This window comes from Bison bison, unplaced genomic scaffold, assembly GCF_000754665.1.
Source record: "Bison bison bison isolate TAMUID 2011002044 unplaced genomic scaffold, Bison_UMD1.0 scf7180017864302, whole genome shotgun sequence".
Lineage (NCBI taxonomy): Eukaryota > Metazoa > Chordata > Mammalia > Artiodactyla > Bovidae > Bison > Bison bison.
In genome coordinates, this window is record NW_011494874.1 from 1,057,615 (window position 1) to 1,080,748 (window position 23,134).

At 52.2% G+C, this 23,134-nt stretch overlaps 1 protein-coding gene across 1 annotated transcript in view; it reads right to left on the reverse strand.

Annotated features, from left to right (window-relative positions):
- TRAF3 (TNF receptor-associated factor 3) overlaps nucleotides 1-23,134 on the reverse strand; it is a 52,015-nt gene that overhangs the window by 3,454 nt on the left and 25,427 nt on the right. The window contains exons 2-9 of the mRNA XM_010851325.1: nucleotides 22,882-23,127; nucleotides 21,226-21,277; nucleotides 18,222-18,326; nucleotides 17,424-17,591; nucleotides 12,633-12,713; nucleotides 10,054-10,128; nucleotides 8,213-8,305; nucleotides 3,455-3,595 (exon numbers count right to left, since the gene is read on the reverse strand). Of these exons, the coding sequence (XP_010849627.1) occupies nucleotides 3,455-3,595; nucleotides 8,213-8,305; nucleotides 10,054-10,128; nucleotides 12,633-12,713; nucleotides 17,424-17,591; nucleotides 18,222-18,326; nucleotides 21,226-21,277; nucleotides 22,882-23,126 (960 nt within the window). The 5' untranslated portion in view covers nucleotide 23,127. The remainder of the gene's footprint in view (nucleotides 1-3,454; nucleotides 3,596-8,212; nucleotides 8,306-10,053; nucleotides 10,129-12,632; nucleotides 12,714-17,423; nucleotides 17,592-18,221; nucleotides 18,327-21,225; nucleotides 21,278-22,881; nucleotides 23,128-23,134) is intronic.

Consider the following 23,134-nt stretch of genomic DNA (forward strand, 5'->3'; position numbering starts at 1 on the left):
CAGCCCCTTGGCTGGGTGGAGGCTGTGGGTGAGGGCAGCATGTGGACCCGCCCACCCTCCCTGGAGGATGCAGCGAACACGACCTCATGGTTGACGAGTCGTCTCCACCCAGCTGCCGCAGTGTCTCTGTAAACACAGACCTTAAATGCAGGTGAGGGTTTTATCAGAAAAAAGGGCTCAGGAGCTGAGACACATGGCACAGACTGTTCAGAACTAAGTACACCCTCATCAGGAGACCTGCTCACAGGGCGCCAGCCTCTCCGTCTCGCGCTTGGGCCCCTTGGGGCTCACATCCCCATCTATCACTCGGGCGACGCGGGTGGGTTCCGGGCTCAGCAAGGGGCCTGGGGACAGGGTGGGACTCACTGACTGGGGGACCACCGCGTCATCCAACTGTTTAAGGAGAAAGGGACTTCCCTGGCGGTCCAGTGGTTATGCCCGTGCGCTTCCAGTGCTGTGGCACAGGTTCAACCTCCATCAGGGAGCCAAGACCCACATGCCGCGTGGCACAACAAGAGACAAAACAGAAACGTTCTTTACGAGTAAAGTATTAACAAACTACCCTTCCAGGGATGGAAAACCAAACACACTCTTTGGTTCCACTTCTTTAAGCCCCTCTGGCTGCCCTGCCCAGGGCTGTCAGGACGCTGCACTCCGTGTGGACTCCTTCCAAGTCCGTCCTCAGGGTTCAGACAGGGAGGACACCACACAGAGAGCTACAGGCTGGTCACCAGTAAGTGGTCCGAGGCACAGGCTGGGCAAAGGCTTCCTGGAGGACGTGGCGTCTACCCTGCCATCTGAGGTGTCCCAGGAGGAGCCAGAGTCGGGACAGGAGGTGGGAAGAAGGTCCGGCCCACCGCGGACAGAGTGGCAAGGTGGCCACATGCAACAGCGGCCAGGCAGGCGGCGTCCTGAACTGCAGTCCAGCCAGTGAGCCCTCCCCTGGTGGCCGGAAGGCTCTGCGGTGGCGACTGAGGGGCAGGGCTGAGCCAGGCTCTGTTGAAACGGTGGTGGAGGGCACCCATGGCCTCAGTATGGACTCTCATTTTTTTTTGGTTATAAATGAACCTACTTCTTCATACACACAATGGAATACTACGCAGCCATAAAAAGAGTGAAATAATGCCGGATGGCAGCAACAGGGATGAAAGTAGAGATTATCAGGTGAAGTCAGAAAGAGACAAATACCATATGATATCACTTACATGTGGAATATAAAATTGGACAGAAATGAACTCTTCCACAAAACAGAGACAGTCCGACAGACACAGAGACAGACTGGTGGTTGCCAGGGAAAGGGGGCTGAGGGAGGGATGGTGTGGGGGGCTGGGGTCAGCAAACGAAACTATCATATGTAGACCGGACACACAGGGCCCTGCTGTGTCACACGGGGAACCGTGTGCAACGGCCTGAGGAGAGTCACAACAGGAAGAGTGCCAACTCCCCTCACTGCTCACCTGGCCTGTGGCAACACTGCTAACTGGCTATACCCCAATACAAAATCAAAAGTTAAACAAAGGCAGAATGTATACACATCACTTTACTGACAGAAGCATCTAGTCAAAGCTATGGTTTTTACAATAGTCACGTACAGACGTGAGAGTTGGACCAGAAAAAAGGCTGAGTGCTGAAGGATTTATGCTTTCCAATGTGGTGCTGGAAAAGACTCCTGAGAGTCCCTTGGACTGCAAGGAGATCAAACCAGTCAATCTTAAAGGAGATCAAGCCTGAACATTCACTGGAAGAGCTGATGCTGAAGCTGAAGCTCCAATACTGTGGCCACCTGATGCGAAGAGCCAACTCAGTGGAAAAGACCCTGATACTGGGAAAGACTGAAGGCAGGAGAAGGGGGTGACAGAGGATGAGATGGTTGGATTGCATCATGGACTCAATGCACATGAGTTTGAGATGGTGAAGGACAGGGAAGCCCCGGGTGCTGCAGTCCAGGGGGTCGCAAAGAGTCAGCCCCGACTGAGCAGCTGAACAGCAACATACGGATGTGTAACTGAGTCACTCTGCCGTACAGCAGTAGTTAGCACAACGCTGTGAACCAACTGCACTTCAATAAAAAACTTTGGAAACCATTACATTAAAATAAGAACTAAATAAAAAAAAAAATGAACCCCTACCTACTCATTCTTCCTTCAGTTGCCGATATGCTTAACAAGTGGTTTCGAACACGGGGTCACTTCCTCGGCCCTCCCACGCACCTCCAGGCCCTGGGCCGCCGCCAGCCTGCGCATGCGGGCCCTGCTCACGACGGCAGCGCAGGCCTCGGTCCCAGCGTGCTGACCGCTGCCTCCGGGCCCGCAGCAGCACCCGGGGCTTCCCACAGCAGCCCTGCGGCTCTTTCACGCCGCACCGTGCTTTCCTGGCTTGATTCAATACCTGTGTCTGGCACCTTTTCGACTATAACCTAATGTTTCATAGTGCTTTTCCTTGTCTCTGGACAACCACCAAGTTTAATACAAGTGAAATTAATTTAATAAATCCCTATGCAATTCAAAGCATTATAACTAACCTCAACAATAAGACGGGAGGCAAGATGATCTCCAAGATGCTGTGACTCTGAGCTATTAGAAATATTTTATCTTCCAGGTAATTTAGGGAAACACTGGCCACAGGCATGAGAGGACCATTCTGGCGACACAGGAATGATTCTCACCCTAGTGTGTGACACACACAGAACGATCAGCCTGAAGGCACCCCGAATCGGCCAGTGGGAGGACGCTGTCTGGAAGAATAACCTACAACAAGCACCTGATGGAATCCTGAGCGGGTCACAGAGACAAGGAGCCACAATCTAATCCGGCTGTTTAGGCGTCACCCTTCTCAGAGCAGCGAGGGCCTACGTGTTTGGGATGGAGGTACCTTTGGGTCACTCTGGCGAGATAAAATGATGTGAGTACCTGCGTCGCTGGAAGATTCAGAACAAAACAGCTTGGCTTCAGTTCACTTTAGGAAGTGAAACTTGACACACAGCTACTCAGGAACAACATGAAATCTTAGATAATATTCATAAAAGCAGCTAATTTTAAAAAACCTAGGCTTTGGTCTTATTTCACCAACAATGAATCAAAGGCACAGGGGAGAGGGGATGGGGCTGGGCCTCCAGGAACAGGCAGAAGGGGCGCCTGCAGCCTTCCAGGCCAGTTTCAGACCCAGGTGCCCCACAAACCCAGGCTGCCCTGTGAACCTAGATCACCCATGAACCCAAGCCAGCCACAAACCCAGGGTGCCCCACGAACCCAGGCCATCCTGTGAACCCAGGGCGCCCCACTAACCCAGGCCACCCATGCACCCAGGCCACTTCCCCGAGTTTCACTTAAGCAAGAGAAACAAGCTGCCCTGTGGACAAAGGTCAGGGTTTTGGCTCAGATGTCTCCCTGAGAAAGTCCTGGCGGAGAACACAGACATATTCCCTCCGACCCAGCCATAGTCTTACACCTCTTACCTGTAAATGGAGTATTTTGGATTCATTATTTCGAAGCATTTCCTTCTGTCTCTCAATTTCAATTTCGAAGCTGCATATCTGATTGTGCAAACTCTGTATGCTCTTGTTTTTTTCTACACTTTCATTTTGCAGCAAGGAAACCTGAAAAAAGAGAGCCTCCAATTAAGCAAACACCACGGTCTTAATGTGAATTGACAACAATTCTAACATGAGTCATGAAATGCTGACAACACGGGCCTTCTGTGCACTCACTGGAAGGAGTTCCAGGAACAAACCCCTCCCCACAGGAAAGGGGGGTTCTGGCCGTTCAACAGGGACCCAAACCGTGGTTCTCAGAACCTTTCCTAGGAGTCAAGTAAGATGAGCCGAGTGCCTTTCAGAACAAGCAGGACGCTTTCTAAAGATTTTGCTGAAAACACATAAATCTTTTATCAGAGTGGCTTTCAAACTCTGATGAGAAAACAGTGGGAAACGCCTCCCTGCAGCTCAGCTTCTCGGTGCGTGCCTTGAACACAGGTGCCTATTCCTAAAAACAGGATCCCAAAACCAACCTAATCAACTATAATGTACCTGGCACTTTCTATTTTATTCCATTTTACTTTAAAAAATGCTAGTTGCAACCCACTAAATTATTTCACAGCTACCAGTGGACCACTCGCCGCCCTGTGAGGAGCTCTCAGCAGAATGAGGGAGCAGGAAGGGGAGGGTCCCACACGTGGCGCAGGGAATCCTTGGGGCAGCCCGCCGCCCCAGAGAGGAGGCGCAGAAGGCGGAAGGGGGTTCCGGGGGGCGGGAGTGTCGGGGTAACTGGGGGTGCCAGGGGATGGCGGTGTTGGGGGGATGGGAGGGACACCAGGGGATGGGATGGCCGGGAGACCACGGTGGTCCAGGAAGGGCCTGCTGGGGGCAGTTCCAAGCCCACCTTTGACATTTTCAAAGTTCCTTTCTGAAAAATAATCAGCTCCCAAGAACCAATTTACACAGGATTTAAAAGCCCCAGGGTGAGAAATTCAAGGACGACTCGACAAGGCGTCTCCTCACAATGTTCCCACAAGGGCACTCGGGATGGCCCTGGAGGCTCAGTGGTTAAAGAATCCACCAGCCAATGCAGGAAACCAAGGGCAGACCCTCTGAAAGCCTCCTTCTGCCCGTGGCCTTCTCTGCCCACAAGCGCTGGGGCCCCCCACCTCCCTCCCCCCACCCCGAAGACAGCACGCTGCGTCGCGGCTGCACTCGGAGGTGCCCTCTAATGTTGCCAGCACCTGAGGACCGCCTGGCCACGTGACAGCTCACAGGCATCTCGGGCGGCATCTGGCTCCTGACCTCATCCCTGTGAGGAACCACCAGCCCAAAGTCAGCATCCTGCTGGGAGGCAGTGCCTTTCGGGCACTGTCTCAGTCTGTTTTATTTATAACAAACGTATTTACAAAAGAATACAAAACCCGCAATATATATTTCAACTCCCCTAGGGTTTCATGTAGCACAAATGGACTCTCCTTCCTAAAATAGGCTGCCTCACTGGTCCCCGGCTTCCCACACAGGACCAGCCTGCAGCATCCAGCCTGGGGCATGGGTGGCTGGCAGCGGTGTTTTGCTTTTTCTAAAGTTACAACTCCCTCATTCCCATCTGCTGAAGATGGACACGGTTCCTGGGCCCCGTAGCCTCACAACCCCACAAAGAGCAATCGTGCACACGGGCCAGCCGCCTTCACACGACTCTCGGTGATACTCCCCACACCAACGGCAACTTCTGCCGCGGATCAGGCCACCTGACCTACACTGACCATCACACATCCTGCCACACCAAACTCTCCCATTTTAAAATTTTTATTTATTTATTTAACTTTATCTTTGGCTGTGCTGGGACTGTGCTGCTTGCTGCACATGGGCTTTCTCTGTTTGCAGTGAGCTGGGGCTACTCTTTGGCCACCTGATGCAAAGAGCTGACTCACTGGAAAAGAACCTGATGCTGGGAAAGATTGAAGGCAGGAGAAGTGGGCAACAGAGGACAAGATGGTTGGATGGCATCACCGACTCCATGGACATGAGTTTGAGGAGGCTCCGGGAGTCAGTGACGGACAGGGAAGCCTGGCGTGCTGCAGTCCACAGGGTCACAAAGAGTTGGACGTGACTGGGCGCCTGCACTGACTGACTGGGGCTGCTCTGCGGTGCCAGGCTCTGGCTCCCCACTGCGGTGGCTCTCCTGCTGCTGAGCATGGGCTCCAGGGTGCGCAGGCTGAGCTGCTTGCTCCACAGCATGTGCGATCTTCCCGACCCAGGGATTGAACCTGTTTCCCCTGCACTGACTGGCAGATTCCTACCCACTGTGCCCCCAGGGGAGTCCGCCTCAGCAAACTCTTAATGTCTTGATGGAGGGATTGTCCTTAAACTCAGTTTTATTTACATATTTTAATCAAGGATCCCAGCCCCTGGGTGCCAGCAGACCCCCGCTTTCACCTGCCTACCAGGTAGACGCCGCAGGCACAGGGAAGCCCACTGGCAGCCGTGTTTCCCAGAATCCACGCAGCAGACCAAGCAGGGTCCCCACCGAGACCCTCCTCCCTGAGCACACCCTCCACCCCCACCTGTCTGGGGGCACTCTAAGACTTCCTTGTGACTTAAGCTTTCCTAAAATGTAAGATGGGTGTTTTCAGGTCTGGACTTTATAAAACAGTTTTGTTGTTTTTTTTTTTTTTTTAAAGTTTGACTGTGAATGTAGTAATTGGTCTTTCTGAATCAACTCAAATATTCTATTTTCTACCCTTGATGAACAAAATATCAAGATCCAACTGAACAATTCCATGCTGAGAAACAAATTCCCACTTTAAGAAAACACAAACATCTCCATCTGTTGTCCAGGTCTGCTCTTGGGCCCAGAGAAGAGATGCCAGCTCCTCATGGACACAAGGAAAGATGTGCAGGGCAGGGGCCTGGCTGTCCCTAGTGGGGGGCTCAGGGAGGGGCTCACCCCTGAGCAAAGCCACGGGAACAAACGTTTCAAATCTGCCCCCCACTGGCTGGTGTGTGGTGTGTGCAAGGGGGAGCACCGCCGGGGAGGGCATGTGGGCCGTGCAGCCGGGTCCCGGGGTTTCCAACAGTGCAAAGAGGATGCTTTCAGGGTGCTGGGGTGGCAGGACAAGGGGGCGTAGGATGGGATGACCCCCATCTCCCCCTCCTGCACCCCTGGAAGCCCTCCTGGTGACAGCCCCACCTACAACTGAGGGGGTGAGCACACCCCTGAGCCCCGCGCCGCGGTTACATAACCAGCACAGCTGGAACAAAACCAATTCACTTTACAGGAAAGGAAGAACCTTTTAGATAAATGAGAAGCTGTATCTGTGAGAGACCAAAAGCCCTGCGATCCACGCCTATAGTTTGAAAACGCAGAAACAAAGCATTCTTCAAAAAGAGGAGAAAAAGGGATTTATAGGTAAACCATCGCTGAACTCAGAGCAAATATGTGCTCATGGGAAAGTTATAAATCATTCATGTGACACAGATTCTATCTCACGGTCAAACAGAAGCTCCTCCTGTCCCACGCGCGTGTACACACAGCACACAATGCCTGTCACAGCTTCTCATCTCCAGCTTAAGCATTTATACTAAGAAATACTTAGTCATATTTAATAAACATCTTTTGATTTAAAACTTTACACTCCTTCAAGCACATTTACATTTTAAATTGCTTGGGTTTAACACTCAAAACAAGATATTCAAATCTTTACAAACCTTTAGAAAGCAAACATCAACTCCCGGGGCTGCCGTAACTCATCCCAGCGGCCTCCTATCACACGTTCTCAACACATGTTTGCTGAATATCAAATTAAGTTCTTATTTTTGTATACAAGCCACAAGCCACAGTGGGAGATCTATAACCTTCTTCTCTGTCAAGCCTTGGAAGTTTTCATCCTTTCTTTGAGAAAACAGGCCTGGCGAGCTGAGCACCACAGAACAAACTCCCCCAGGAAGGAGTGTTCTGTGGGCAGGCGCCTGCTAAGGAGTGCAGACCCCACAGCGGGGCTTCGAGGAGACGCCCAGGAGGGCAGGTGTGTCTGGGGAGGGGCTGTGTGGCCCCCAAACTTCCACAATCAACTGTATCCCTGGTCGGGGAACTAAGATCCCATGTGCTGCAGGGCAGCTAAGCCTGTGCGCTGCAGTGAAGGCCTGGCACGGTCCAAACACAAAAACGGAACAGGAGTGACTGGTGATGTGGAAACGTCCTTCCCTCCCATCTCTTAGAGGAGGGTCACGCACGGGACACCGGTGCCCTTCCAGATCGCGGCTGGCGGGCTTTCTGTAAACAACCAGAGAGCAGTGACTGGGGGCTGTGCGGGCCACACGAGCCCCATGTCAACGCTGCCATCCCGGTGTGAAAGCAGCCATGGGCCATACTGACGAAGTGTGCGTGGCCGCGTTTCAATAAAGCTTTATTTACAAAAAGACAGCGTTGGGGGGGGTGCAGGCTGGAAGCGACAATCCCTGTTCTAACTCAATACTAAGAGAATCACCATGTGAGTTTTTAAAAAGCACTTCATACACACTTGGCAACTGAAAAACAAAGAGCAAGCTAGCAAGCTAACAAAACCACATACCTTCATTTATAAACTCAAGATCGCTTGAAAAGAACTTTACTTTTTTGACACTTCATGGTGTTTCTTTTATCCAAAACCCCTTACTAAATAAAAATAAGATTTTCTTCTTCACACAATATGAAGAAATTATTAGAAGCCGGTAGAAGCCAGAAACGGCAGGGCGTACCTTCTTCTCCAGGGAGTTGCTCCACTCCTTGAGCAGGTTGACATGCTGCACCGCGGAGCTGGCCTCATGGGCCTTGATCTGCTGGTTTGTCCCCTGAGAACGAAGAGGAGACGCGGTCAGCCAGCCTCCCTCGGTCAGAGGCTCAGACCCTCAGACGACCTCACGCCAGCACCACACATGAAGGGGGGGACTGAATCGGGGAAGGGTCACAGGGCATCTCCAGCCTCAGGAGGGCTGTGCTCAGTGGCCCCTGAGCTACTGTGTGCAGGCAAGGGGGCCGTACCGAGAGGAACCGAGCAGCTCAAAGATGAGGCGCTGCGATTCTGCGCCCACTGCCTCGAGGCCGTGGGCTTCACTCACCCCTCAATTTACCTAGGCTTCAGACTTCCAACATTAAGAAATTAAATTTCAGACATATCCCTTTTGTTCCTTAGTAAGTTTTCTGCACTAAAATATAAATGGAAAACGTTGAGACATCTGCAAGTCGTAACTAGATGGTCCTACAATAATCTAGTGAATGTGCAATCCAAGTAGGATTCTAAGTCATCTATTAGGATATTAACTTACTAGTGAAACACTAGTATCAGAAAATGTACTGTCCCTAACTATTCTAAGTATACTTAGAAAGTTACGTACAGAACATAAACAATCTACAGAGTACATAAGATGTAGACCATCTCAGAGTCGATAATGAGCACGTGAAACAGTACTTCATATATTTAAGAAAATAATTGGTATAAGAATGTAATTTGTTTTGGATACTGGAAAATTTAAAAGCCATGGAAAGCATTTTGATGATCTCCAAAACATATACTCTGTACATAGAATATTCATATATATATGTTCATACAAGTATTGCTAAATATCAACATATATATATACATACACAGAATGAATGGTGTGTAAGTACATACGACATAACAGCAGTGAGGGCTCAGTCTCTTTGAGAGCCGAGCAGAGGGCAAGCTACATTCGTCCTGACTCTCAGGCTTTTTGCTTTCTAAGAAAATGCTGAGATGCCAATATCTCTGCACTGATTTCACAATAACGTATTGATAATACATAAAAATCAAATATAAAGTGCTTTAATTGAAGTATATACTGCCCTTTGATAGTTCTAAAATCAAGATATGCATTTAAATGAAAACTAGTTCAAATCCACTAGCAACCTCAGGTGTGTTAAAAAAATCACTTTCTAAGAAAATGTTGAGATGCTAATATCCCTGTACTGATTTCACAATAATGTATTGATAATACATAAAAATCAAATATAAAACTCTTTAATTGAAGTATATACTGACCGTTGATAGTTCTAAAATCAAGACATACATTTAAATGAAAACTAGTTCAAATCCACCAGGAGTCTCAGGTGTGTTAAAAAAACAAAAAAACCAGGAGCAGGCACAGGCGTGGCAGTGGAGGCGACTCCTCTCCGCCCGGCAGTCCGGGAGGTGTGGCATGTGCATGGGACGCACTAAGGACACACGCGTGTGCAACGCTCACGGCCGTGCGCTGGCACACATGTGTGCTGCCGAAGCCATGTCCGGGGCGCCAGTCTACCTAGAGACCCCACCCCACGTCCTGCTGGTTTCAGTGTGATCCTTCTGCTAAGGCATTAACTCCCCCTCAGCACAGGTGTCCACCTGAAGTCTCACGACACCCCCGGCCTGAAAAGTGGGCCCAACGGCTGCTGCACGCGGCTCTGCCACCGTGCGCAGCTGGTGACTCGGCACCATAACAGAACGGAAAGCTCGGAGCCTGCACGTTAAAATGTCAACAGAGTTAACTTTCTCTCATGGCGGAATGTCAGCGACTGGGAAGGACGAATGTCGGATACTGACCTGAAAAACGCAGCCATAGCGCTTAAAACTACAGGTGCTGGGGGCATTGACACACTCTGACAAGTGTGCACTCAACTGCAACGGGAAAGAGACGTGAGTTGTGGCACAAACGTTTGCATGAAAATGTTCAAACATATCAAGGGCACAGGTAGCATCTGCGTTCTAATATCACGAATGGGGCTTATCAGCAGGTGTGTTTACACCACCTGCTTCCTGGACTTCTACCCAGTAAATATACAGTATCACCACGTGTATACACATATATACACCATATACAGAAATACATTTACTGTAACATTTCTTACACTTGCGGCTTTTTTTAGAACAACTTGTTTTGTGACACGCTGTCCGCAGAATTTTAAGAAGGAAAAAAAAAACTGAAAAGCACATTTAAAGACTATAAACAAAAAAATTGCATGAAACACAAAAAATAGAAAGCATTCCGATGTAGCTGGGCCACACACCTGTATACAGTACACAGAGGTAGGCGTCTCTCTCCAGGGAAGCGCACACAGGCGCTCCCGGCCCCCACACTCACGGCAACTGCAGAGGGGACTCTCCTTCTGAAAAGACTCCCCTCCCTCAGTTTGCCCAGAAATTCATGTGGCTTTTCAGAGACCCCTGAGTCATCCTAATGGCACGGATCTGAACGTGCTCCCCTCCACTTCGGGAGGACAACCAGGAGGAGCCACGTGCTCCGCTTCAACGTCGGCAAATGGCCAAACACACACCGCTTGGGATGCCCCGCAGGGGAGGAGGGAATGGAAACATCTGCATTTTATAGACACGGAGTTTTGCGTTAGACTAACACAGTCTAAAAGATAATCTCTTTCTTTATTGGAAACTCAAGGGACAGATTTTCTTTAGAGAAAACGATCAGACCCTGAATTAGCAGAGCAGCTTGTGAGCGCAGTGCGTGGGGGCCCGGGAGCGTGTTCTCCTGGGAGCCAGCGCGTGTAGGAGTTCGCTCTGGTGGGTGAAGGTGGCCACGATGCCTTTTCCTCTGTTCTCTGGGACACAGTCCCCTCCCGCCAGGTCTGTACTCAGGGCGAGAGGGAGAGGCTCAAAGCACAGCCTTCCTGCCGGCTGTGCCAGTTACAGGACAGGCCCGAGGGACCCAGCTGCCCGCTGCCAAGGCCAACCCGGAGGAAGGTCTGGGCCTGGGCGGGTGGTGGTGGCCGCACCTGGAAGAAGCACCCAGGAGGCACGTGGCAGATGACAGGTACAGAAATTCAACAGGTGGCCGTGTGTGCAGTGACGTCAGTTTGAAAATCGTAAAACATTTTCTTTCACTGCCATCGGTAGAGTCATAAATCTAACCAGCTAATGCTTGTAATGTTAAAATTGGGGACATATCGAGTTTAGCACTATTTTCTACAACTATAAACTCAGGGTTGTACTTTCCCTAAATTGGCTTCATCATCATTACTCTCAGAGCCCTACAGAATTTAGGGGAGCTCGAGACTACAGCAAGAACCATCTGTAAAAGGGCACCTTTCACCAGAAACCCAAGATCAATGCAGGTTTAAACATTTTTTAAAATAAAGATAACTTAAAGGCAAATGGAGACAATTTTGTTCCTAATATAGATAGCCCTGCGTGAGTCAAAACTGAGGAAAGCATATGGAACCCTGGAAGTTATTTCCACAGCAGCCTCTTCGTACGTTCCCTTTAACAGAGGGGCTTCCTAGCTGTGGAGACAGTGCCCTCGCTGTTCTCTGAGGCATAGCCAGGGGCCCAGGAACCACCATCACACCCGGCAAGACCTGCCCCTTCCCAGCAGGGACATTCCGGGACAGGGCACCTCGGTGAGAGGGGCTCCGGGGTCCTGCTGCACCCGTGTCCCTGGCCTCAGGGACGGGAGAGACCGACCTCCTCCACCACTGCAGCACCTGCAGTGTCAAATCCCAGGTGGCTGAAAAGGGCTGAGGTGAGCAGGCTCCTCAGGTCAGAGCGCCCAGGCCCGAGGGCGCTCGGTGTGGGGACCAGGCCTGCAGGCACCCCGAAGCCCACAGGCGCCCCGCCAGCTCCCAGAACAGCAGCCAAAGGGACCCAGGCCAGGGCCAGGTGCAGAGCACCAAGAAGCCTTGGAACTGTTCCACCTGGATATACCCTGGTCAGACAAGGTGACCGCAGGATCTACCTGCCTCAGGGACAGTGGGCCCGAGGGCCGCTGTCCAGGTGCCCCCCGCCACCTGCCACCCTCTCACCCCAGGGCAGACCCTGCACGGCCCGTGTGGCGGAAACCGCTCATGAGTATCTCTCAGTCAACTGATCTTCCTGAGACAGTCATAGAGTAATTCCTCTTCTACAGATTTAAACCTAAAAAGTGTCGCCCACGCTTGCACTGAATATATTCCCATTTCCTCAGTTCTCAATATTTTTGCTCTGAATCCACCACTCTGTAGCTTTTAACTGCTTGTTTCTGAAATATCTGATTTTCAAGAACAGCAAGAGGTTTTTCATCGTTCTACTCTATTACCACCATGGACTGTGATGACCTCAGGCCTCGGCGTCAAGGGGGAAGTGGGGACCCGTAGGACCCCCAGCCCCTGCAGAGGCGCAGCTGCAGCCCTCACCTCGCTCCTCAGGAGGGTCTGGACGCTGCACTTGTGTGGGCAGGACACTGCCACGCAGGGACACTCCGTGTCTTCGTGTTTCTGGAGGAGAAAGAGAGACCGTTGCTAACTCTGAAACACAAGACCTGCCTTCCTTCAGAGGCCGCCAGCGCCCCCACGAGGCCCCAGAGGGTGCCCCCTGTCCACAGTCATGCCCGTGTGTCCTGAGACTCCCACCACACCTGCATGGGCCGTTGTGTTACAGAAGTGTGAGTGCTGACAAGGCGGGCCCTCCCCAGAGCTCCGCAGACCTGACTGGTCGGAGTGACTTAAGAGGGGGACACTCTAGGACAGTCCTGCCCCAGCCCACCTGCATGCCTTCCAGCCGTGTCCCCCAGGCCGACGCCGCCCTGCCACCTGCGCCCAGCAAGCTCGCTCACACAGGGGTGGATGCCGGGGCCCAGCCTCTGCTGGCTGGGGTGGACATTTCCCCTCTTACTTCTCAGCTTGGAGTCTGGAAACAATGCTTCTCAAGAGCCTGAAAACAGTGTGATCCCCGGGAATTTAAATTCTGTCCTGAGAACGTGCCTGGATTCCCTTTAATGCAAGGACGATGTAGGTATGTTCCAGTGTGGCCATTCTCTGATGGCACAGATTTCAACATAGAGCCTGGGTGATGGCCACTGCCAAACTCGGTGCCATGGGCACCTGCTGGCACCTGTCCGGTACACCTGCCACCGGCAAAGCATGGGCCAGAGCTCCTGCGGGCCAGCAAGCCCAAGCGGGCCTGGAGACAGCACCTCCAGACACGTGACAGAGGCCACACAGGGAGATCCTAGACCTGCCATGAAACACAACTGCGGAGCCAGGCCTCAGAGGGCAGCACTTGGCAGGAGGAGAGATGGTGGGCTTCCCTCAGGCCTAGGACACTCCGGTTCTGCTGGCAGGGCCTCCAGCCAGGCTGCATCGGGGCAGCGCTAGCCACGGGCTGTCTGACCGGGAGATGTGTGGGGCAGGGACACGGTGCCCGCAAGGACGCTTCTCTGGCCCGCGAGGCCAGTCATCCTGCCGCCAGCAGTCCCTGGTCTGGATCAGCCTGGTAGGTGGGCAGTGTGGAGAGGACCCCTCTGCTCCTGAGCATGGTCCTGGAGGCCCACAGAGCCCCCAGCACCTGCAGTGGGCGAGCCCATAGCTGTCTGGAGCTCATTGGAAGGCTCTTGGCTGGACTGAGCCTGACCAGCACCTCCCATGAGGGGACCCCCCCGGGTACTGCTCAGAATCCCTACAAGTTCCCCGGTGCCAAGTCAAGGCTTCCTGCATCTTTCAGTGGGACGTCTCGGCCAGACGGTGTCATCTATAGGCAGGGAGTGACCAGATCTCCCTCGGAGGGCAGCGGTAAGGATGGAGTCAGTCCCGGGCCTGGAGAACGGATGTGGCCAGTGCTCCAGGTGCCACACCCCCCTCCCAAAGCTCCCATTCACCAGGCCGGGCCTGCCCTGGCCTTGGGTCAGCCTGGCCCAGGACAGCAAGGAGCATGGATGGACAACCACCCCGCGGCAGGGGTGCGGGGAGAGCGCCTGGGGGTGGGGTCGCAGGGGGAGCGCTGAGACAACTCAGGGGAGGGGCCGTGTGCTGGGGAGGGCAGGCAGGGGGCAGCGGGAGGAGAGGCTGGGGCCTGCACGCCAGGCCAGTCAGGAGCTTCATGTGCAGCCTGCAGACTTGTGCAAGGATGATCAAAACAGGCTTTTCTGGCTATCGGAGGGTAAGCGTCTCACATGGGATTTGGGGGGTTTTGCCAGTTCTGTCAAACCTTCCCATCTCCAACAGCGATGGGTGAAAAAGGCAATGTGTGACTTCCAATTCTTTAACGTGTAGCTATCAGCACGCTCTTTACTTTAAGCATTTCTATTTCCTGTGAATTGCCATTTATAGCTTTGCCCACTTCAGTGGGTTGAACAGTGACCCCTGAAATATCTCCCCCTGGACCTCAGAGGGTCTCTGTAGATGTAATGAGTTAAGAGGTGACCCTTGGCCACCCTTTACAACTCTTTGACTTTTAACAAATTAACAGAACTGTTCAAAGAGAATGATACTCTATAATCTCTGGGCTAAATGGAAGAATTTTTTTTCTGATGCTTTATGCTAACAGATTAAAAACACAAACTCAAAAATACCTGGCACGCCAATACCATGGTTTAAAGATAGAAAAGAACTGCTCATAAGACCCTGAGGGTCTCCGTGCTGTATCAGTCTACTTTTATCAACACTTGATGTACTTGTCACACCACAGGACGCAGGACAAGGAGGAAAGTCAGGATGACCTGGGGCTTCAGGCCTAAGTTAAACAACTGTGCTTTTGAAAAATAGACTTAAGGCCTGAGAGGACGAGACTGTATGCGAGTTGAAAGAACAAGACTTGGGAGTCGAATTCCGCCACCACTGACAAGATGAGGGCCCTTTCCTGGCGGGGCAGGAAGTACGGGTGTGGCTGCCTGCTGGCGCCAGGGCCCCGGGGCCCAGAGCGGGGGCACCAGCATGCTCCCCACAGTGATCACAGGCGGACAGAAAGCAAGATCTGCCCCAAGACGCACTGCAGGGTCAGCACCCTGAGGACACGCCAGGATGCCCCCATCACTGAAGGGTAGGAAGATTTATGAGGAAGGTTTCCTTGTACAACTCAGGCCCCAAACTTGCAATTACTGCTCTGTGCTTCTGCACCTGCCTCCTCTCTGCAGTCAACACATTTAAGACCCCCCGTCAGGTCAAATGCCACTTCCTCTTGACTGCCCTCACCGACCCCGTCAGGCCAGGTGAACCGGCCCTTCCCACACCGGCATTTACACAGCTGGCTGTCTCCCCCGCCAGACGGTGGCGTGAAGGGGCGAGACTGTGATATGCTCTCTTGTGTGTCCTGGGCAACTAGCTCGGGGTCTGCTGCCCCAGCGTTTCAAGCCACCACCAGCGATGCTGCTGTTCCAAAACCCGCCTCTGCGCAGGCTCGACTGAGCTCAGAATCGGTTACTGACAAGCTACTTCACTCACATGCTCTACAATTCTTTATCAAATGAAAATTAATTTCTGAATTCTATTCTGCAAATAGAGGTAACTGATTTTTGCAAGAAGCAAAGTATAACTTTGATAGCAACATGGTAATATGTGTAAGGTCGGGAGGATTGCTCATTGGGTACATGTTGCCTTCACTCAAATTGAATTACTGAAGAAGTTATTCAATTATGAAAAATACTATTGCTATTTTACAAAGGGGAGGTCACTTAAAGGTTATTAATAACCAGAAACAACAATCATACAGGAAACAGACTTCATGAGGGAAGAAAGTCACAGGCACAGAAAAGTTAAGCAAAGAAGGTAAAGTGGAGGTTACGGTGATTATTCTCACTTCATACAGAAAAACTAAGACAACCATTTCTAAATGGGGTCAGTATGTGCTCCTGAACATCTGCCAGGAACAAGCTGGTGGTCCTCAGGCCTGGCTGCCTGTCCAGGTCCCCTCTGTCTGCTGACCCACCAGTCACTGGCCTGCTGGGTTCAGAAGCCCTGCCCAGCCCCAGCTCCGCCCCCACCTGCCCTGCCACGCCCCACATCTCCCTCTGGGACGTTCCCCTTGGGGCCCTCCCAGGCTGGCCGCCCCTCCGCTGGATGACCCCCTTGCTTTGCAGGCTGTAAGCACTGGGCGCCCAGGCCTCAGGCCTTGACTGGCCCTTCTCTACTCGCTCTAGGGCCTGGGCTGCCAGGACCACCTATTCACACACTGTGGCCCAGACCACTCCCTCCTCCCCAGAGCCCACTCTCTCCCTCTGAGCCACACCTGGACAGGGCACTCTGGTTCATCCGCTGCTCTAGTTACAAGCGCTGGGCATCCGCTCAACTCACAGTCTGTGCTCAAGCCACCAGCTAATCCCACTGGCTCTGTGTAATGCTGACCAACCACATCTGCCCCTTGCTCAGGGCTGCCCAGACACCCACCTCTGGTCTGCTCCCATCAACTTCCCACCTCGCCCCTGCCCCGTGCGAGGCAGCCCCTGAAATCCACCTGCTGAGTGGGCTCCGTCTTGGAGCCAGAGCTGCCCGTGGCCGCTCCCCCTGCCCCAATGCTCTTCCTGCATCGTCCCGACGGCCTTGGAGGGGCCCGCCCTCACCACCCCTCCTCCCGTCTTTGTCGTACTTATGACCTCTTCCCACTGGAAGATGAGGTCACCCTGAACCCCTAGAACAGCGCCCAGCACACAGTAGGCATGTAGTAAATATGTACTCAACAACCAAATATTCAACACTGTCCATACCACTGACTCTTCTGGAAGCTTATCCTTCATCCCAACATCTGTTTCTCTTTAATTTACACGTAAGTGATCTGATTCTAACATGCGCACAATATAAAACCGTGCAGAAACAAGGGAGGCATGAAAAAATGTTAACTTCTCCTCTCTCTCCAAGAGAGACAGCTGTACTTCAACGCTGTGGGATCAATCACCCTGTTGAAGTGATGGTTCTGTCTCGGAGCCGTAGAATGGTTAAGCGATCCGACAAGAGGAGGCTATTCCCTGGGACAAGTGGTAAATTCTACCTTTTTTTTTTTTGGCACCCCAAATGACAGTCGATCAAGGCAATGAAAAATGCTAATTGCGTAAATCAAAATGGGCAAAACAAATACAGCTTAGCTCTGAAATAGTCAGATGAAAGTTGCTGGTTACACCTATCTCTTCTCTTTATTTCTGAGAGGACAGTCACTGGGCGAGCGATCCTATGGATGAGCGGGCTCTGGACAGAGCCAAGGGGGGGTGGGGGACACCGCACCTGCAGCGTGACCATGGGGACCTGGCTCTTGCAGTGGCTGCACGTGGCCTCGCGGTATTTACAGGCCTTCTCCACGTGGTCACGCAGGTCCTTCCTCAGCACTTTCTCTTTGCAGTCGGCACGGACACACGGGAGCTCCTCAAACTGGCAGTCATTCTTCAAATGCACCTGGAAGGCAGACCATCCGGAGTTCTCAGCCGGCAGGCCTCCAGGCTGAGATACCAACCGCAGCCTCCAGGCTGAGATACCAACCGCAGCCTCTAGGGTGTCAAATCCTATGCAAGCGTCTCTTATCGGCCGCTAGACCAGTTTCTCACCGAGAAGAGTGACCAACCTATCAAGAGATACTGAATTTCATATTCCATTTAGTGATTACTCAAACTATATTGCTTTTGAAGAACTAAGTCAATTAACCTTTCTTCCTGGATAAATAAATGGTTATCCGCTAAGGACTTAGTTTTATTCTAATTCAAATATCCTTCCAGGATTAAATATGACAGTACTAAAAAAAAAACATAAGAAGTTACACGGAATTTTATGGTTATAAAAAGGAGGAGGTTTAAATGGGCCTTCTATAATTAACAGTCAATTCAGATTTCTTTCTACTCTAAATAGGGTAGGGTGCTCAAAAACCAATTGACATTTCTGCCTGTGATATCATAAAAATAACACTTGCCACCCAAGTGGCTCTGTCTGCTCTCCTATTTGGTTGTGTCTGAAAGGCGGATGCAGACGTGGTCTTGGGGCTCCACGGTGCTGACCGGGGGCCGTTGTTTCTGGACGTCTCACCGCACTCACCAGCAGGTGCCCCAGGGCCAGCTGCTCCGTGCAGCCCCGGCCCTCGTTCCGACAGAATATCTGAAGGGCCAGAATCTCCCTCTTGCAGCAATTATCCTTAAACACCTGAAATTGAAAGACAGCTATTTTAGAGGATTAAGATTTCTTAATCTCCACATGCTGCTACTTTAGACAAGGCAAGACCACTCTAAAAAGTCACGAGCACATCTCTGAAGAGGGCTCACAAAGCACTAAGGACCGTTTTAACGTCTAAGTGAGCAGAAAGAAGGAGCCATCCCCACTAAGAGACACAGTTTACATGATACAACCTTAACTACCAGCTTTTCATGGATAAATCCAGAGTAAGCAAGCTGTACTGAACAACTGAAGATCACTCTGGAGCATCCAAGCGTTTTAGATGGACTCACATTCTCAGGGCGAGCCCACACCCGGACCGAGTTCACATTGGATCCTGGACACTGCCAGGCCCCAGCCTTGCTGGGAGCGGAACGTCCCATGGAGGAATGGGGCGGTGGGAGTGGGCGATACAGCGGGAGGCCTTGCTAGATCCTCGCCGGAGGAACAGAGAATCAACCCTAAAAGACAACGAGCTGCAGACGGTTTATACAACATTTATCTTGGTTCCTGCTCTGAAGGGTATTATCACTTGTAACTAACGCATTTTTCACCAAAAAGAAGGCATTAGCGTGCTATTTAAGCAACTTTTAAAAACATGTTGCAAAGATATAGTTAATCCAACAATGAAAATGTCCCCCTTTGAAAATGAAAACCCTCCTTGAATTTTCTTTTTCCCTTAGAGAGCAAGTACTCTCAGTCCTTCTAACAACACAAGCTACACCACCCTAGTACTCAGACACTTCTAAGAAACCCCCACACACTAATGCTCTGTAACAGCAGAAAACCAGAGAGCTCTTTCTTGACTCCAAAAGTAAAGAAATAGAATCAACAGCTGCTAAGAGTTAAAAATAAACTAATTTGGAGCCAAATCTAATCTTAGGTAAACATGACTTTTTTTAAAAGGTCATAATTTAAGATGTTGAAGTCAACAGAACAGGTATTTTGAACCAGTAAGAAATAATGTGATCACAGAAAATGATCTTTCTGTGCTGCTAAGTTTATTTTCTTTTCTTTGGGCTGCCCCTCATGGCTTGCGGGATCTTAGTTTTCTGACCAGGGACTGAACTGGGTCCACGTCAGCAGAAGCACAGAGTCTTAATCGCTGGATCACCAGGGAATTCCCTAAGTTTCTTAAACCACTTGAGTTTAACTTTGGTTCCCCAGTGGCTCAAATGGTAAAGAATCTGCCTGCAATGCGGAAGACCCAAGTTTAATCTCTGGGTTGGGAATATCCCCTGGAGAAGGGAATGGCAATCCACTCCAGTATTCTTGCCTGAAGAATTCCGCAGACAGAGAAGCCTGGTGGGCAGCAGTCCATAAGGTCACAAAGAGTCTGATACAATTGAGCGACTAACATAACTTCAGAACTTAGGGAGGAAAAAACATAGATTGAAAACCTAAGAACAATAAAAGTACACAACTTCAGGGCTGAGAAAGAGCTCGTATCATTTCTGCAACCATCCCATTTTATAGATGGGAAAGCAGAGGCCCTGGGGCGGTGCCCGCCTCAGTGACCTGCCCAGTGGCTGAGGTGAGTCTCCCGGGGCCCAACCAGACCTACATTTCCCCATGAGGATCCCTGGCTTATTCAGTCTCATTTATGAGTCTTCATCAAACTCCATAATCGTTCTTCAGCTATCAATGCCATTGAAAAACAGGGGTAACAACTCTGAATAATGAAATGAGGCACTAAAAAGTTCACCTCAGCCCACTGCTTCAATCTCCTCTCCCAGTCACATTGGTTTGCTGTTGCTATTTAGTCGCTCAGTTGTGTCTGACTCTTTGTGATCCCGTGGACTGCAGCCCACCAGGCTCCTCTATCCATGGGCATTTCCCAGGCAAGAATACTGGGGTGGGTTGCCATTTCCTTCTCCAGGGGATCTTCCTGACCCAAGGATTGAACTGTATTGTGTCTCCTGTATTGGCAGGTGGGTTTTTTACCACTGAGCCACTGGGGAAGCTTGTTACATTGGTTAGATAATCGCTAACAGGTTGCCGTGTTAAAACAAGGGGTAGAGCTGAGTGACCTGTTTTTCTTACAAAAAATCCCCTCCCTACTGCTGGGCAGGTAAATGCTGAGGAGGCACAGGTATGCGGATTTCGGACAATTCTGTCTCTGACCTGCCTGGAGCAGCTGATGCTGGGGCCCATCCTGGCAGCCCTCGGGCCCCCGTCACCAGCAAGCCCCAAGTCCCCACGCGCACCGGTGCTGCCAAACAGCAAGGCCACGGGAAAACCCGAGTGAGAACTTCACTGTACAATTTAATGGCCTACACTTAAAAAATGGTTAGGTTCATTAATCAAAATATCAGAACCATGTATTTTTATTGATCTTTTAAGTACTTCAAGAACGAGTGGTTTCAAATGAGAAGTGTGCCTGGGAGGGCTTGGCAGGGTGCAGACGACCACACGGTGGGTGAGAAGGGCCCGGGACCCTGGGTGCTGGGCTGCGGGACCCTCACAAGCTCTGAGGCACCCTCAGCCACGCAGGGGACGGGAGGGCTGAAAGCGCATGTGTCTAATGACTTCCAGGCGCTGCGTGGAACGGGAGACAGCACATTCGGTGGGGCCTGCAGACCAGCACCGTCTGAAGCCTGAGTGCAGCCATCTGGGAGGAGGACCTGAGACAACAGTGCACATCCCCCACCTGGGGTCTTGGGAGGTGAAACCATGACTGACCCAGGGGAGGAGGCAGGCTCGGGGCTGAAGCACCTGCCCAGCATATCTGCCCGGTGTGCCGGGGTGCTTACAGCTCCCTGCCTCGACCCTGCTCTGCCAGCCATCAGAGCCAGGGAAACTCAGAGCCAGCGCACAAGATGCGAACCTTGCGGAAGGCACCACCCAGAGCAACATGGAGACTAAACAGCTTTTTAAAAACCAGGAATACCTTGTCTTTGATGATGACTTCTTGACAAGCAGTACATTTTGGGCTGGAGGAGCTGAGGGGAGAGACACAGTAAACGTGTTAGAGGGTGAGCACCTTCTCATCTGAACCCACTGGGAACACTGAGCCATTCACTTAGGGGTCGTGTCTGCTGTGCAGAGCTCAGAGCACCAGGGCTTCAGGACGCCAGGGTAAGTTTGGTTTAAATACGGTTTAAGTGGGAGAAAGGGCTAAGATTCTTTTTTAGTAGTGATTTTTCATAAGGAAGTTTTTCAGCAGAGCAGCTTAGATCAGTCCCTCTTGGAAAGTCCCTTTCAATTAAAAGTGAAATTTCATTTCAGAAACCAAAAGCAGCTCCGCGCGGAGGGGCTCTGTGGCGTGAGTGTCCCCAGCTCCCCGGAGGGCCTCTGAACAGTGCTGCCTTACCAGCACAGAAAGTGCTGGATCCACAGGCTGTCTCCTTCACAGCCGCTGAAAGGCTGATGGAATTCCACGGACTTGAATCCCATGGGAATCGAAAGCTGAGCCTGTCTACAGAGACCACAAGTCTCCTACATGATTCTTGTCCCCAAACTCAGGACACGAGCCACTGCTCCCTAGCTGCCCTTTTTTGGACTTGAGTCTCACCCCCATCCTGTGCTGGAAACCACCTCCGAGAGATTAAAAATAAAAAACTAATTTTGAGTGCTCCTTCCTTCCAGGGCCCCTGCCCTCGACAGCCTGAGAGCACCTGGCATCCAGGCCAGGGGCACTGTGGGGGATCCGGGAGCAGCAGGCAGGTGGGCAGGGGGGCCCTGGGGAGAGGGTGGGAGACCTGAGGGTTGGGGGCAGGGACATTAACAGGCTTTAAAATGATAGCTCGCTCATCCAGACTTCACCAGCATGGAGCCTGTGCTCACCTGTTTTAATCATGGGATTTTCTGAGCGCCCTTAGAGCCCAGGGCGCCTGGGCGGGATCCCCTGATACCTGCCGAAGGCCGGAGCAGGAGGAGTGCCAGGAGCAGAGGAGGGCAGAGACTGGAAGAGACCCCGCCCCCGGCCCACGGTGCCCCGCACAGGGAAAGCAGGCGCCCTGGGGCTGCGCCACTAAACTCCGTTCCAGAGCTGAGTCCTCAGTCTGGGGGGAGAGGACGAGAGCTCAGCCGCAAGTCCCCAGAGGGAGCCCTGGGGAGGGAGGCTGCTCCCAGCGGAGGGCTGGACGAGCCAGGGCAGCCTTCCCGGTTCCCACCCGCCGGGGGGGGCCCAGGCTGAGCACAGTGCTCAGCACCCCGCCGGGTGAAACCTGCGGGATGAACCAGCACGCTCTGCTATACAACTCCAGCCTCCCTGACGCTGGGGGCTTTGAACGCGTTAATTCACAACGACATGCCCGCGAGGGCTGCTGCGGACTCCCTGACACTCAGCTCCAGGGCGTCCTGTCCTTACCAGGACCTGCCCCCCACATCCCGAACCAGCTGCACATCCCCTATCCTGGGGGATCGCCCTGAAGGGCCCCACCATCGTTGGCGGACGGGGGGGCTCCTCCCCAGAACGTGAGCGCCTCCAGCAAAACTGGGCCAGGCAGACAGGGGACAGGGGCCCCAGGGGAAAGACCTTGCAGGGGAGTTAGGGGGGCGCCCCAAGTCTGCAGCCGGACCCAGGCCCTCCAGCCAGACGCACCTGAGCAGGGCGCCCATGCAGGTCTCGCAGAAGCGGTGCCCGCACTCCGTCTGCTTGGGGCTGCAGAGCACCAGGCGGCACTTCTCACACTTGTACTTGTCCTCCACGGCCTTGACGAAGCGCTCCTTGTAGCCACCCTGCTCGGGGACCAGCACGGCCGGCCCGGCTCCGCGCTCGGGGTGCAGCTTCAGCGGGGGGTTGGCAGGCAGGGCGCTGGCCGCGTCCAGCTTCTTACTGGGCTCCATCCTAGGAG